The sequence below is a fragment of the Styela clava genome, chromosome 2, assembly GCF_964204865.1.
Source record: "Styela clava chromosome 2, kaStyClav1.hap1.2, whole genome shotgun sequence".
In the NCBI taxonomy this organism is placed as follows: Eukaryota; Metazoa; Chordata; class Ascidiacea; order Stolidobranchia; family Styelidae; genus Styela; species Styela clava.
The window spans coordinates 16,633,630-16,648,941 of record NC_135251.1 but is presented as its reverse complement, the minus strand read 5'-3'; the positions used below and the strand labels follow the sequence as shown (position 1 = coordinate 16,648,941).

Sequence of the window (15,312 nt, the reverse complement as noted above, 5' to 3'; positions counted from 1 at the left end):
ATGGCTCTAATATGATTGGTCAGTAAGAGTTAATATTTTTTATGTATACGTCGTATCGTGGACGTATGTCAAAACAAAAGCAATAAGACATTTTCGCGTCTTTTCAAGCATGATAAATGCCTGTCTAAGCGTTTGTGACCCCGGTTGCTCGTCACTTTTTTTTAGCATATTTTAAATTCTAAGAGTTTTATATTTGTAAGTATTTGAAAGCTAAGAATATACAATGAATCTGTTATTACTTAAAGAAAGTAACTTGAGCGAGTTTACAATCGTTTTCGACGCGTTAACAAGCTTGTAATCATTACCCGCACAAAAATAAACAAACAAAGATTGCGGCCGCTCGAAACAGCTCGCGAAAACATTCGCCCTTTGTATCTTGATTATTTTGCGTTGCTCTTCGCTCCAGACGGCCACTCTTATCTCGTTTGAAAGATGAAGTAAGTTGCTTTTTCTGGAGTATTAGATGTCGGGTTCATCTGGCTTGTATTTATAACACCGATTTGAAATACAAAACTTATTTTAATTTTTTTTTTACATTTTCCATTACTTTTGTTTATCAATGTCCACCATTCAGTTTTTATTAATCGATGTTTCCATCTCGTAATCAATATATATTGTTGAACGAAGATTTTTTTAGTAAGTGTGCTGACAAAATTACGTCATAATGATACAAAAACAACAATCAATTTTGTTAATCGGTCTGATTTTTTGAAACGCACGAACTTTACCTGATGGAGAGAAAAGAATATTATTTTCGGATTCAGCAGTGCCAAAATACCCCAAATCAGTTGCAAAAAATCTAAAATCTTCAAGTCACTTTTTACCAGTATTCTTTCTATAATATTTCCGCTGTAGTTCGCATCTCACTCTAGAGCAGTGGTCGGAAAGCTGCGGCCCTTGAGGCAAATGCGGCCCGCGAACGAATGAAACCATTTATTGAAAATCTTAATTTACAACTAAAAACGATAGTGCTTATTTCCCCCTCACATTTGATGAAAGCTCGGATGCAAGAGGTACTGCGCAGCGAGCCACTCGCTTGTCAGATCGTCATTTGAACGATGTGCTGCAGATATCAACAAAGTTACCAGTTCATTTCAACGCATTGGCCACCAAACAAAAGGATCATTCATATCGATGATAAGTAAATGAAAATAATATCCTGGGCTTGATAGCAAATAAAAATGTGCGCATACACATTTTATTGTGACAGGCGTTTAACACAGTAATAGGAGTCCGATTGCGCCATAATTTAAACTTTAATGTGGCGATTGTTTGGAGGCGGAAACTAAAGTACCCCGTAGGCTATCTGGAATGTGTATATTTTGCCCACTAGTTCATAATATTTACCAATCATTGCTCAAGAGCAGGGGTTCTCAACCTTTTTACTGTGCACACCTACAGTAAATATAACCATTCAGTGCATTCATTTCGAATATTACTATGATCACAAATTTATTCTTGTTCATATATATATAACATGTTAAATCGTAAACTTTTTATAAGGCCGAAAGCTCAGTAGAAAACTCATAGATTGTAAAAAGTTAATAATCCGACTATTAGAATAGCATTGCATTTGATACTTCTTCTACGGTTTCATAAAATGAACGCATTCGAGGGAATAACTTTTGGGGTCATTACAACGATTCTTCCAAATATCCTTAATTTAGGTCTATTAGATTACTGCTAAAATGAGGATTATCAATTGAATAAACATCAATGACTTTTTAGATTAATTGACCGCGTTATTCAGATGTTTAAAATGAGCAAATAATCAGTAACAAAAATTGGCTAATTACTGATTTATGAAAGGTATTATAGTTCCACTTCTCGATATATATACGCAATTATAAGGAAAAGGGAATAGGATGGGGTGAAAAAGTCAATGTTGACTTTTTTATTTAAAGTTTCCGAACGCGCAAGACGGATGAAAATCCTTCTAGTTCTTTGAATAATGCATTGGAACATACCGTGTTTCCCCCAAAATAAGACCTACCCTGAAAATAAGACCTAGCCTGAATTTTAGGAATAATTTTAATATAAGCCCCCCCCCCCCCTTGACCTAGTCAATGACGCAATTTTTTTTACCTGGTCGATAGCAAGAAATCTTTCCCATACGACACGTTATAAATGATTAATCTAAAACGCGTGAGGGAGGAAAACGTGTCATTTAAAGTAAATGGATATCGGTTTCAATATTTTTTATAATTGAAAATCCCCCAATTCTGTAATTTCTAATTTTGTTTTGGATAAATAAAATTATACGATTATACGAAAATAAACCCTAGTGGTATTTTTCGAAAGAAAATTGAAATAACACACTGTCTTATTTTCGGGGAAACACGGTATCTTGTCTGATTCCCTGTTCATGATTAGCATAATCTTGGTTACATGTTGCTGGTGAATTAATACATCACGAGTTAGTTGTCTTTTAAATTTGGGAAGCATTTTATTTATTTGAGCACACAGTTTCATTGATCAGCGTTTGGGCGGAAATAAAAATAAAAAAAAAACATCATAGTTTAAATCTATTTCTCTTTTATCTTCCGGTTACTGACATTGACGTAAATCATCACCAAATCTGCTTCAAGGAGTACGTATTATATGTCTTCTGCATCTCTCTTGACAATTGACGCACCATCTTCCAGCTCTTCTCTCTGTCCAAAAAAGTTGTAAATTTTATACCTCTGGTATACATCAGTGACCACCGCGTCGACAATAATTAATCACCTAGAAATAACAGCTATAAATTTCACGTATTGGTTTTATTTTCAGATTTTTATCGTCGTTAGGACGTAGAAAGGTTATTGGCACTTTGAATAAAACAAGTGAGAAAAATAAACAACGAATGCGAAGCAATGCGAAAAATTAAAATTTACGAGTGAGCTGATTAAAGGAGCCTTGGAATGAATTAAATTCATATTGTTCAACATTTCGAAAAGTGACGAAAAAGTTGAAAACTCAATTTTCAACAATCTGGAATATTTATAGTTGTTTTAATTTAAACAAGCAAGGCAAGGAGGAACTGATTATAACTGGATGCTATTTATGAAAGAAAAGGATTCTTTCCGGTTATGGATTTAAATGAGTACAAACATATAGACTCTAGAGCGGTGTTCTTCAACCTTTTTTTTTATCGTTGTGTACATTTTACAAATTTTCAAGACCTCTGTATACCTTACAATGTATACCAACCTCTGTATGCCAATGTTTATTTAGGGCTTAAATATACATTAAATTTATGCCCATATTGTACTGCAATATCATATTGCAATCTAATAATCTAGTGTCCGCAAGTTATAAATTTGACTGACGGCCTCGTCAACAGGAATAATGTTCAACGTAAATCAAACGAAGTGCATGGCAGCTGAAATCACCTACCCAAACACGTGACCGCATTATCTACACAATTAGTGATGTAACAATGTGCTCACGTCGGTTCTTTGCGTAAATGATATTTTATATTTCATGTGCGCCGCGTTTGCACTGTTGTCTACTACGCCTGAATATTTTATAATATGAGAGTTTAGAATCCCTGAATTAGGCTGTACACCCTTTATCAGTTGTATACCATACTTATTGTCCGGTATACAACTGGGTATACCGTATACCCGGTTGAAGAGCACTGCTCTAGACTAGAGGATATACTGACGAGCTCATTGGGCTAAACCAGTGTTTCCCAACCCGAGTCCGCGGAGCGTTTGAATGAGTCCGCAACGAGCCAGAAATTCACTGCACGCCGCAAACGTTTTTGCGATACTTAACTATCAGCCAAGTTACGATTTACGTTAGAATTTACATAAAACGTAAAAAGCAAGTTCATTCACATAACACTAATCCAGTCAATAATTACTGGTTACTGAGTAGGGCTGGGCATATATTCGTATATTCAACTATTGGAATAGAAATTTACTATTCGAAAATTTGGTAACAGGTGACGCGACGGTTCACCTGCGCGTCGCTTTATCAAACAATTGGATTTCACAACTCACTTGCGAATTTCCGACCAAAACACGAGTCGGCACACGCGTCGATACATACAAAAGGGGTGTTTCTCACGAGTACGACAACGAGGAATATTTTTTTCTATGGTAAGTGTCAATGATGGCAATCCAAATTTTTTAAATTGAAAAGCGGCAATACAAAATACTCAAAATAAAACGAAGAATACAATAAGTTTTATGATGGTCCGCGACCGATTAAAAACTCTTTTTTTTAGACATTGCAAATCGCAAAATTTCGGGTGCTACCGTGGTATACGTACTAGGGCTTTTCCCCTTAGGATTCTTTGCTTTACTGCATCCACATTAGTACGTACGGTACTGGAGCGCCGTAGGTATTGAACGAACGGATCAGATTTGTCGAATTCACAAAAATACGAATCAAAACAAAATGTAATCAGACACTTTACCACGCATTTTTGTGTCCACGGGTTGTCATGATATTTTCTGAGTAGTATTGCTTTTATTACGTCAACACAACCGCAGATTAAAATTATCACACTTAAATAAAGTAAGTCCTCGGGTTACGACGGCCCCGACCCCGACGCTGTTTCGAGGTTACGAACGCACTCCATGAAAATATAAAAGATAACACTGTAATATCGAAGCCCTTAAACTGGATCATTGTGATCAAGAAAATCAGTGCTTTTGGCTCATTGGTTTTCGTCATTTACATCGTATCTGGAAAGTTATAGCAGATAGTAGGATTTTTCTAACGGCGATAACAAATTCGCAAGTCAACGCAACCGCGAGTTATTATGAACACAATCAAATTAAGATGGAATGGCATTTTAAATTCTCATTGTTGTCATGGATTAAATATTGTGCTACAGAAAAGGCTCTTTTAACGAACGCGTAATTGCGGCAAATTTCCGATTTTGAAATTCGTTAAAATTCTGTTGTATTTGATTTTATTGGTACGGTTGCAAAAAACGGACATTGAGTCCGCAAAGGTTTTCGCCGTTGATAAAATAGTCCGCGACCAAAAAAGGTTGGGAAACGCTGGGCTAAACTGTTGCCGTTTATTATTGTGTTACTATAATAGTGTTCCGTCTGACCGTTCGCAATTTGCCTCGTCCAGTAGGCCTGATTATATATCATTTGGATATAACTGTACTGTTCAACAATATATCTAAAGTACACTCCTTACTTTTCATCGATCAATGTGGTCGATGATCTAATTGGATCTCGCTAATTTTAATAATTTTTAATAATCTGCAGACAATGTTTAATTGAAATTTGCACTTAAACTTACTATAGACTTTAGGGAATGAATTTCTTCTGTTCACATAATTCATCATAAACCCAGCACATCCAATTTTGAACCCATGCCCCTCTTTCTCGCATAACTTGAACGTTTTACAAAAACGAATGAATGGGTCCTAAAAAACGTGTGACCAATGTGATTAAAAAATACAACTTTAAATTCAGATATATATATTATTTTTATTTATTATATTATTACAAAAATCAATGCTTGAAATGAAGGAAAACAAGACAAGAAAAGTCGCAAAAGCACACTCTCCATTTTACTAAATGATTTTATATTCTGCTTTCTTGGTCGTTACCAATTATTTTGTTTTGTGGAGTTTTGGGTGTAGACTTGCTTTTTCAAATATCGAAAAGCAAAATAAATTTACATGCAAAGAGTCCAGTCAAAGCTAAGTATAAAAATTGGTCACGAGAGAAAGGTGACCATTGACCTTTTAAAAATGTACTCTGTGCTTTCACGCTTAGTAAGGCTAACAGACAAATAACCGCAAAATTTCGTTAAATTCTGCGTAAATTTGGGACACTTCTATGAAACAGCGAATTCCACAAAGTGGTATTTTCGAAAAATATAGGCATGTATTGGGGGTGCTGTCTTGGTGGCTATTTATTATGTTGTACAAACCGTCAGATCTTTTTCATAATCAGGCTCGAAATCATCCTCGAATATGGCTTCAAAATTTGTTTCAAGGTCTGGTTCAAAATCTTCTTCGTCGTCAAAATCGTTTTTATCATTCAGAAAATTTCGAAGATATTCTTTCTCGAGATTTTTATCAAAATCTTCCTTGTAGTTAAAATTTCCAAACTGTAGAGTTTCTAGAATGTTTTATTCATATTGTATTTCATTAAAAAAGGTTACAAAACAACAATTAACGTTAAAAAAGTTTGATTTGTTTCAAGTGAAATTCAATAGATAATATGACATACAACTTACTTGCTATTATGCAGCAGTAAAGAAGCACAACAGGCGTGATCTTCATTTTCTGCAGCTTTTGTATTAACTATAATCCTAATGAATCTGTTAAAAAAAAATCTGTTAACATTTAAAAAGTGTTATGCGAAGTAATCAAAACAACGGATTTACCAAAGTTTCAACAAATCTATCATTGCTATCATAGGAACTAAACTCTACCAGTACTGTTTGATAAGCTACCGAAAAGAAGTAACTCCGCACCAAAAATAACGAATTCCGCCTAAAGTTATAAGTAGATTAATCTAGTTCAGAATTCCGAGTTACGTGGGATTGAGCTAGATATCACAACATTTATGTTTTAAATATCGCAGTAATTTCAGACATTTAGACTGTTGGGCTACTTCCAATGAATAATTTTCTAAGATTAGGAATGGTCAGAACTTATATATATTTCCGATTTCTATGCCAGGTTACAACTCTAAGCCTCGATTTCAACAAACTGTCCCGTCGTCCCACCCGGTAGACTTAAATGTACCGGACATACAGTATGACAGTCATAAATGTTTTTTTTGTTTTGTTTACTATCAATACAAAGATTTTTATGGCAATGAAACCAGTCCATTTATCTCCACTAATTCCGTGGGAGAGGGAGAGAGACTACTATATATAATGTTTTGTTATAATTGTTGTATATTTATTTAATACATCAATTTAACATCTCGCGGAAGCTTTACTGTCGTTAATTTATTCAAAATGCCGAAAGAAAAGTGCACTTTTTCTAGTGATGTTCCTACGCCTACGGATCGAATCAAGATTTTCCAATACGCACTGTCCCGTATCAAACGTGACAAGAGAAAATGATCCAATGAAAATTCCAATCAATAAGAGCTTTGCTCGAACTGAAACCGTATAGTAAGCCTGGATAAACTTTTTTTTATGTCATTTTCTAAAAACATTAATTGTTTTAATTTAGGCGTGCGATTCATTTTGATGTAGAAGTTTCTTTGTTGAACTGAAAAACCTGGATTGACTCGTGACTATGTTGCGATATATATCTATATTGTTTAGAGAGAGAGAGAGGTTGAAGCCGGCAGTGGAAGTTGAAATCGTGTAGTAAATCACATTCAATAACCCATTATCAGCACCGACTTCCTGCTTGTTATTAGAATTTATTCGTTTGACAGTAGAAACAAGCTTCCGCAAAATGTTATAATATTTTGAAACTTTGATACTTTTTGTAGACACAATGGTGAGTAACAGTTATATGGCAGACCGCCAAAAGCTGAAGCTGGCGGTGGAAGTTGAATTCGTGTAGTGAATCACATTCAATAACCCATTATCGGCATCGACTTCCTGTGTAGTTATTAGAATTTATTCGTTTGACAGTTGTGACAAGCCTCCGCTAAAAAATATCAAATTCATCGTTAGCAAAGTAGTTATTATGACAAAACATGCAAATTTGTGTAATAGTGCAGTGCTTCTTAGACACGAAATTTACATATAGATCGTTTTGTAAATGTTGTTCTTGTTGGTAATTCTTCCCATTGATATGAAAAAATCTTTTTTCTTATTACCTACTTAATGAATCAATTTAGCATCTAACGTTAGCTGTACTGTCGTCAAATTATTCAAAATGCCCCCCAAAAAATGGAAGTTTTCCAATGAGTTGAATATTACTAAGCCTCAGAATCAAACCAAGATTTGTTCAATACGGACTGTCCCGTTTTTTGTTTGTTTTTATATATATGGTAAGCCTGGATGAACTTTTACTTTAATGTCATTTCCTCAAAACATCAACTGTTCCAAGCTATGCGGGCGAATCATTTTGGTGTAAAAATTTCGTTGTTGCACTGAAAAACCTGGATTATTAGCAGTTTATAATGTGTGATTCAATAAGTATTATAGCAATATTAAAGAAATGAAAAATATAGGTACTACTACAGCAAAAACAAAAACACTCTCCAAGAACGTCAAAATTCCTCCCTGTTTACGAATTTCTCCCCGATTGCAAAACGTTGCTTTGAGCAGAGGAAATTTTGCTGGAACAAATTTTGTGCAAAGTGGGTTTATTATCAGAATACAGTATATAAAAGGTACCGATTGTACCAAAAATTCTTTTGGGTGCAACTGTAACTTGACCCTGGCTGTATCCGGTACAACCGTGTGTTCTCGTTAACTATACACCCTTCCGATACAGTGACTACCGTCAGTAGATATTAAATGATCGAAGAATGAGGTTCCAATATCATTGCACCTATGTATATTTGCACCCGACCAATTGTTTTGAAATTTTCAGCGGTTTAAGATTGTATAATTGTATCGCTGAAAAATCATTATTATTTTTTTTTGAAACATTTTTGGGGCCTCTTTTAAATTCTTTTTTTTGTGCGGTTCGGCTTTCGCATAAGTTCAAATCTGCTGCTAAGATTTGATACGATGCCGGTAAGCCACTGTGACAGATGCGTACACAGACCATTTCGTGCCCATATATTTGATCATCGCTTTTTCGTTATTATTGGATACGAATTGACCTTGGATCGTTGTGTTATTTTGTTGTCGTTGATCTCTTTGTTCATATTTTTTCTTCTTCTTGTGAAAAAAAATTGTTTTTCTCATCAACTACTGGACCAATTGCTTTGCTATTTTTAGTGACTAAAGATTGTATTTTTTGCTATTGCTTTAATTTATTCCTAAACTTTCTATGAATCCTACGAGATCTTATATTCCATCCAAAATTTCGCTAAATTTTCATTTTTCATGGGAACACGGTTTCAATTCGTCAAGCGTGACGTCTGTTTACGACTAGGGATGTAAGTTTCGGAATTTCGAATCGAAGCGATTCGAATCAACATCAATTCGAATCGATTCGAAGTAATTTGAGAAAAAGCGTTCCCAAGTCGTAACACTCCGGGGGTTGTTATTGGACACGTAGTGGACATAACGATCGTTTCAATATTATGTTGTTGTTGTTGTTCTTGTTCTTTGACACGTTTTTAAAAAGTCGCTTTTCTCTTTGAATACTGGACCAATTGCTTTGAAATTTTCAGTGGTTAAAGATTAATTTTTTCGCTAGAAGGCTATTACTTTTATTTATTTCAAAATTTTGCGTGAATTCTATGAAATTTGATATTTCGTCTAAAATTTTGCTGTATTATTTTTTATCCATGGGAACACGGATTTTAGTCAGTGTCGTACGTTTTGATTCTGCAAAATTCTTGCTACTGGAAATTCAGAACTTTTTTGAGGGTACCGGTAGCGTCAAAGGTACCGGTAAGGACTGATTCGCTCTGGTCTAACGTGTCCATATATTTGTGCGTAGCTCTCTTGTATTTCATACGGGTCACGGCCTCAGAACCCATGGTTTCGTTAAATTTTTTTTAGACTATTCAAAATGTTAAGAAGTTCTACAATATGTTATTATATGAACATGTCTTTAAATTACTTAAGTTATATATTGTCTTTATAACAACAATATTTCTCATTAAAACATAAGTCTGCGATGCTTCCCTCGTTATAATTTGCTTTCTTTAAAATCACGGCGCAAGCGGTACTAACGCATATTTCACTGACGTTTATCATTTAGATGAATTTAAAAAAAAAACATCACTATACATCCGGTATTGTTTGCGAACATAAATTAATGTAATAAATAAATATAACTGAGTGTAACTCTATATATATATATAGCAATAATAATATTCTCTAATATACTATGTAGTTGAAGCATCAATTTAATGTTTTCTTCTACTAATTTCACTCATTCTTCAAGTTTATTTTTGTTATTTAATCCCACTTTATGCTACAGTTCTTTCAAATCTAAGGGTTATGATGTTATATTAAATAGAATCAGATTCGAAAAGTACTTTCTTGCAAATGCGGCCCGCGAACGAATGAAACCATTTACTGAAAATCTTAAATTATAACTCAAAAACAAAGGTACTGATTTCAATTATTTCCCCCTCAGATTTGACAAAAACACCAAGTCTTGTATGTAATAATAAATGAAACACGGCCACATACAGGTTTTATTGCGGCATGCATTTAATATGGTAGTAGGAGTTGCGATTGCGCCAGAATTTGAACTTCAATGCATTGATTGTTTGGTGGCAGAAATGGATTCGGCCTGCACTCTATCTGGAACTTTTATATTTGGCACGTAGTACATAATGTTTGCCAACCATTGCTCTAGAAAATTTTTCTCACTTCTGGTTTGCCGTTAGACAACAGATTACGTCAGTATATCTCCCACCTAGAGCAGATATAATCAATCGATGCATTCATTTCAAATCTTACTATGAACACAAATTTATTCTTGTTTATATATTAACATGTTAAATCGTAAACTTTTTATGAGTTCAGCAGAAAACTTATAGATTGTGAAGAGTTAATATTTTTAGTATTGGAATACCATCGCATTTGCTACTTCTTCTACTGCTTCAAAAGATGATTAAATTGGATGGAATGACTTTTGGGGCCATTACAACGGTTCTTCTAAATTACCTTAATTTAAGTCTATTAGCTTACTGCTAAAAAGAGAAGTTGAATAAACATCAATGCCTTTGTAGATTAAATGAATGCGTTATTCAGAAGTTTGAATAAGTAAATAATCATTAACAAAAATTTACTAATTACTGACTTATTATAGTTCCACCTGTCGATATACAATATACGCAATTAAAAAAAAATGGAATAAGATGTGATAAATAGTCAATAATCCCCTTTCTAAAGTTTTCAAACACGCAAGAGTAGTGAAAATACTTCTAGTTATTCAAATAATGTTTTGAAACATATATTGTTGGCGAATAAGCAGAATCTCGATTACACGTTGCTGGTAAATTAATTCAGCGTGAGTTATTTTTAATATGGGAAGAAAGTATTTTATTTAATTCGAGCACACAGTTTCACTGATCAGTTTTAGGATGGAAATGAAAACTTGAAAAAAAAACATAATTTAAATCCATTCTTATTTTCTCTTCCTCTTCCGGTTACAAACATTGACGTAAATTCGTTACCAAATTTGTTTCAATCAGTAATTAACCTAATTTACTTGAGCCTCTTGTTCCTCCGCATTTCTCTTGACAATTGACGCAAAACGTTCCAGCTCTATTCTCTGTTCAAAAAGGTTGTAAATTTTAAACCTCTGGTATACATCAGGGACCACCGCGTCGAAAATAATTAATAACCGATAAATAGCATCTATAAATTTCACGCATTGGTTTTGATTTTCAGATATTTCTCGTCGTTGGGACGTAGAAACGTATTGGATCTTTGAATGAAACAAATAAAAATAAAAAAGAATGAGAAGCAATACGAAATATTAGCATTTGCGATTGAGTTGATTAAAAGAGCCTGGGATTGGATTAAATTTCAATTTGTTCAATATTTCGAAAAGTGACGAAATAGTTGTTTTAATCTGAGTTAATTTATTATGAGGCGTTTAGCACCTTCATTGCAATCAAGACAGCGAGAAACTGATTATAGCTGGATGCTATTTATTCAAGAAAAGGAATCTTTCCGGTTATGGACTTGAATGAGTACAAACACATAGAGGATATACAGACAATGTTATTGGGCTGAACTGTTGCCATTTATTAAACTTGTGTTACTATAATAGTATTCAATCTGACCGTTCGCAATTTGGCTCGTCCAGTAGACCTAATTATATCATTTGGATATACCTGTACTTTTCAACGATATATCTAAAGCACACTACTTACTTTTCATCGATTAATGTGGTTGCAAGCGAAAATTGGATCTCGCTAATTTCAATAATTCTCAATAACCTAAAGACGATGTTTAATTGAAATTTGTACTCAAACTTACTCCAGACACCACGGAATGATGTTCTTCTGTGCTTATAATTATTCTTAAACCCAGCACATCCAATTTTGAACCCATCCCCGTCTCTCTTACATAACTTGAACTCGCGACAAAAAGCAAGATTCTGTTCCTAAAAAAACGTGTGACCAATGTGATTAAAAAATACAATTTTAAATTCAGATATATTATATTCATTATTATTTTGAAAAACTATGTTTGAAATAAAAGAAAACGAGACAGGAAAAGTCGGAAAAGCACACTCTCCATTTTATTTAAATCTGCTATCGTGGTCGCTACCAAACGTTCTGTTTTGTGGAGTTTTGGTGTAGACTTGCTTTTTCAAATATTGGAAAGCAAAATAAATTTGGATGCAAAAGTGCAAGAAAGCCCAGTCAAAGCTAAGTATAAAAATTGATCACGAAAAAAGGCGACCATTGACCATTTAAAATGTACCCTTATCACGCTTAGTAAGGCTATCAGACAAATTACTGCATAATTCCATGAAACTCTGCGTAGAATTTAGGGCACTTCTATGCAACAGCGAATTGATATTTTCGAAAAATAAGGGCATGTATTGTGAGTGCTGTCTTGGTGGCTATTTATCATGTTGTACAAACCGTCAAATCTTTTTCATAATCATGCTCAAAAGCATCCTCGAATATTGCTTCAAAATTTCTTTCAAGGTCTGGTTCAAAGTCTTCATCGTCGTCGAATTGGGTGTCAATCTCCGCTTCAATACTTTTTTCATCCAGAAAATTTGGAAGATATTCTTTTTCGAGATTTTTATCAAAATCTTTCTTGTAGTCAAATTCTTCAAACTGTAGAGCTTCTGAAATGTTTTATTCATGTTGCATTTCATTAAAAAAGGTAACAAAACAACAATTAACGTTAAAAAAGTTCGATTTGTTTCAATTGATATTCAATAGAAAATATGACAAACAACTTACTTGCTATTATGCAGCAACAAAGGAGAACAACAGGTGTGATCTTCATTTTGTAATTTATTTTCTGCAACTTTTGTATTACCTAGTAACCTGGTGAAATAGAAAAATAACTGTAAACATTTAAAAAGTGTAATGCGAAGTAATCAATACAACGGACTTACCAAAGTTTGAATAAATCAATCACCACTAGCATAGAAATATATATCGAAACTAAACTCTACCAGTGCTATTTGATAAGCTACCAAAAAGAGCTACATCCGCATCAAAAATAACGAATTCGGCCTAAAGTTATAAGTCCAGTAATATAGTTCAGAATTCAGAGTTACGTGGGATTGAGCAAGATATTACAACAAATATTTTTCAAATAAGGCAGTTATTTCAGATATTTTGATTGTTGGGCTACTTCCAATGAATAATTTTTCAAGATTAGGAATGGTCCGAACTCATATTTTTGATTTATATTCCAGGTTACAACTCTGACCCGAGCTGTCCCGCCGTCACACCCGGTGGACCTATGGCCCCACAGTATGGAAGTCATAAATGTTTTTGTTGTTGTTTAATATCAATACAAATACTTTTATGGCAAGGACACCAGTCCATTTATCTCTCTGATTCCATACTCGTTGTATGTTTGATACATCAATTTAACATCTAACGTTAGCTTTACTGTCGTTAACTTATTCAAAATGCCGAAAAGAAAGTGCACGTTTCCAGTGATGTTCTAGTATCACTAAGCCTACGAATCGAACCAAGATTTGTTTGATACGCACTGTCCCGTTTTTTGTTTCATATATATATATATATGGCCTGGTACTTTTTCTTTAATGTCATTTCCTTAAAACATTACCTGTTTTAGTATATTCGTGCGGATCATCATGATCTAAAAGTATCTTTGTTGAACTAAAAGACAGGGATTGACCCGTGAATATGTAGCGATATCTTTATTGTTCAGAAAGAAAGTTTTTTTTATTTCGACATTCTGTTTTTTGGTATTTTTCCCAGACACAATGGTGAGCATGGCAGGGGCGCCAAAAGCTGAAGCAGGCAGTTGAAGTTGAAATGGTTTAGTAAATCACATTCAATAACCCATTATCAGCACCGACTTCCTGGCTGTTATTAGAATTTATTCGTTTGTCTGTTGTGATATGAGCTTCCACAATATTTTGACGTTATGTTTTTGGTACTTTTCGTAGACACAATGATGAGTAACATATGGCAGAGGCGCGAAAAGCTGAAGCCGGCAGCGGAACTTGAAATCGTGTATGAAACAATTTCCATAACCCATTATCAGCACCGACTTCCTGCTTGTTATTAGAATTTATTCGTTTGACAGTTGTGACAAGTTTCCGCGAGAAATTTTCAAATTCATTGTTTGCAAAGTTGTTATCGTGACGAAACATGCAGATTTGTGTAATAGTGCAGTTCATTTTGGACACGCAATTTACATATGGATCATTTTGTTGTTCTTGTTGATATTTCTTGTTGTTGTTATGAAAAATTCGCATTTTTTTATCAACTACTTAATACGTCGATTTAATATCTAACGTTAGCTGTACTGTGGTCAAATTATTCGAAATGCCAAAAAGAAAGTGGACGTTTTCCAATGAGTTAAATACTACTAAGCCTCCGAATTGAACCAAGATTTGTCCAAGTCGGATTGTCCTGGTTTTTTGTTTCATATATATATATATATATGTTAAGCCTGGATGAAGTTTTTCTTTAATGTCAATTCCTCAAATCATCAACTGCTCCAATCTATGCGTTCGAATCATTTTGATGTAAAAGTTTTCATGTTGAACTGAAAAAACTGGATTTTTGGTAGTTTATAATGTGTGCTCAAAAAAGTATTATAGCAATTAAAGAAATGTAAAATATAGGTACTACTACAGCAAATACAAAAACCCTTTCCCAAGAACGACAAAATTCCTCCATGTTGCGGAATTCCCCCACGATTGGAAAACGTTGGTTTGAGCAAAGGAAATTTTGCTGAGAAAAAAATTCTGCAAAATGGGTTTATTATCATATATATAATATAAGGTACCGATTGTACATTTTCCCTCTAAATTTTTGACATTTTGTTTTTTGGTACTTTTTCCAGACACAATGGTGAGTGATATCTTTATTGTTCAGAGAGAGAGTTTTTTTTTTTATCTTGACATTCTGTTTTTTGGTACTTTTCCCAGACACAATGGTGAGCATGGCAGGGGCGCCAAAAGCTGAAGCAGGCAGTGGAAGTTGAAATCGTTTAGTAAATCACATTCAATAACCCATTATCAGCACCGACTTCCTGCCTGTTATTAGAATTTATTCGTTTGTCAGTTGTGATATAAACTTCCACAAAATTTTGACGTAATATTTTGGTACTTTT

The 15,312-nt window shown here is 34.1% G+C and overlaps 2 protein-coding genes across 3 annotated transcripts; both read right to left on the bottom strand.

The window, feature by feature from the left end:
- Positions 1–1,435: 1,435 nt before the first annotated feature.
- On the bottom strand, positions 1,436–6,302 carry LOC120336334 (uncharacterized). Of its 2 annotated transcripts, XM_039403998.2 has the most exons (4): positions 6,202–6,302; positions 5,893–6,083; positions 5,254–5,380; positions 1,436–2,654 (listed from the first exon to the last, which is right to left on the bottom strand). In XM_039403998.2, the coding sequence occupies exons 1-4, from the start codon at positions 6,245–6,247 to the stop codon at positions 2,584–2,586; spliced, it is 435 nt and encodes a 144-aa protein (XP_039259932.2). In that variant the 5' UTR covers positions 6,248–6,302; the 3' UTR covers positions 1,436–2,583. The 2 variants fall into 2 exon arrangements, with proteins under 2 accessions (XP_039259932.2, XP_077966391.1); XM_078110265.1 differs by lacking the exon at positions 5,254–5,380.
- A 3,813-nt stretch (positions 6,303–10,115) lies between these two features.
- LOC120336875 (uncharacterized) lies at positions 10,116–13,855 on the bottom strand. Its single transcript, XM_039404645.2, has 5 exons — positions 13,792–13,855; positions 12,948–13,034; positions 12,618–12,829; positions 12,004–12,130; positions 10,116–11,290 (listed from the first exon to the last, which is right to left on the bottom strand). Exons 2-5 carry the CDS (start codon positions 12,991–12,993, stop codon positions 11,214–11,216), a joined length of 462 nt encoding a protein of 153 aa, XP_039260579.2. The 5' UTR covers positions 12,994–13,034; positions 13,792–13,855; the 3' UTR covers positions 10,116–11,213.
- Positions 13,856–15,312: the final 1,457 nt, after the last annotated feature.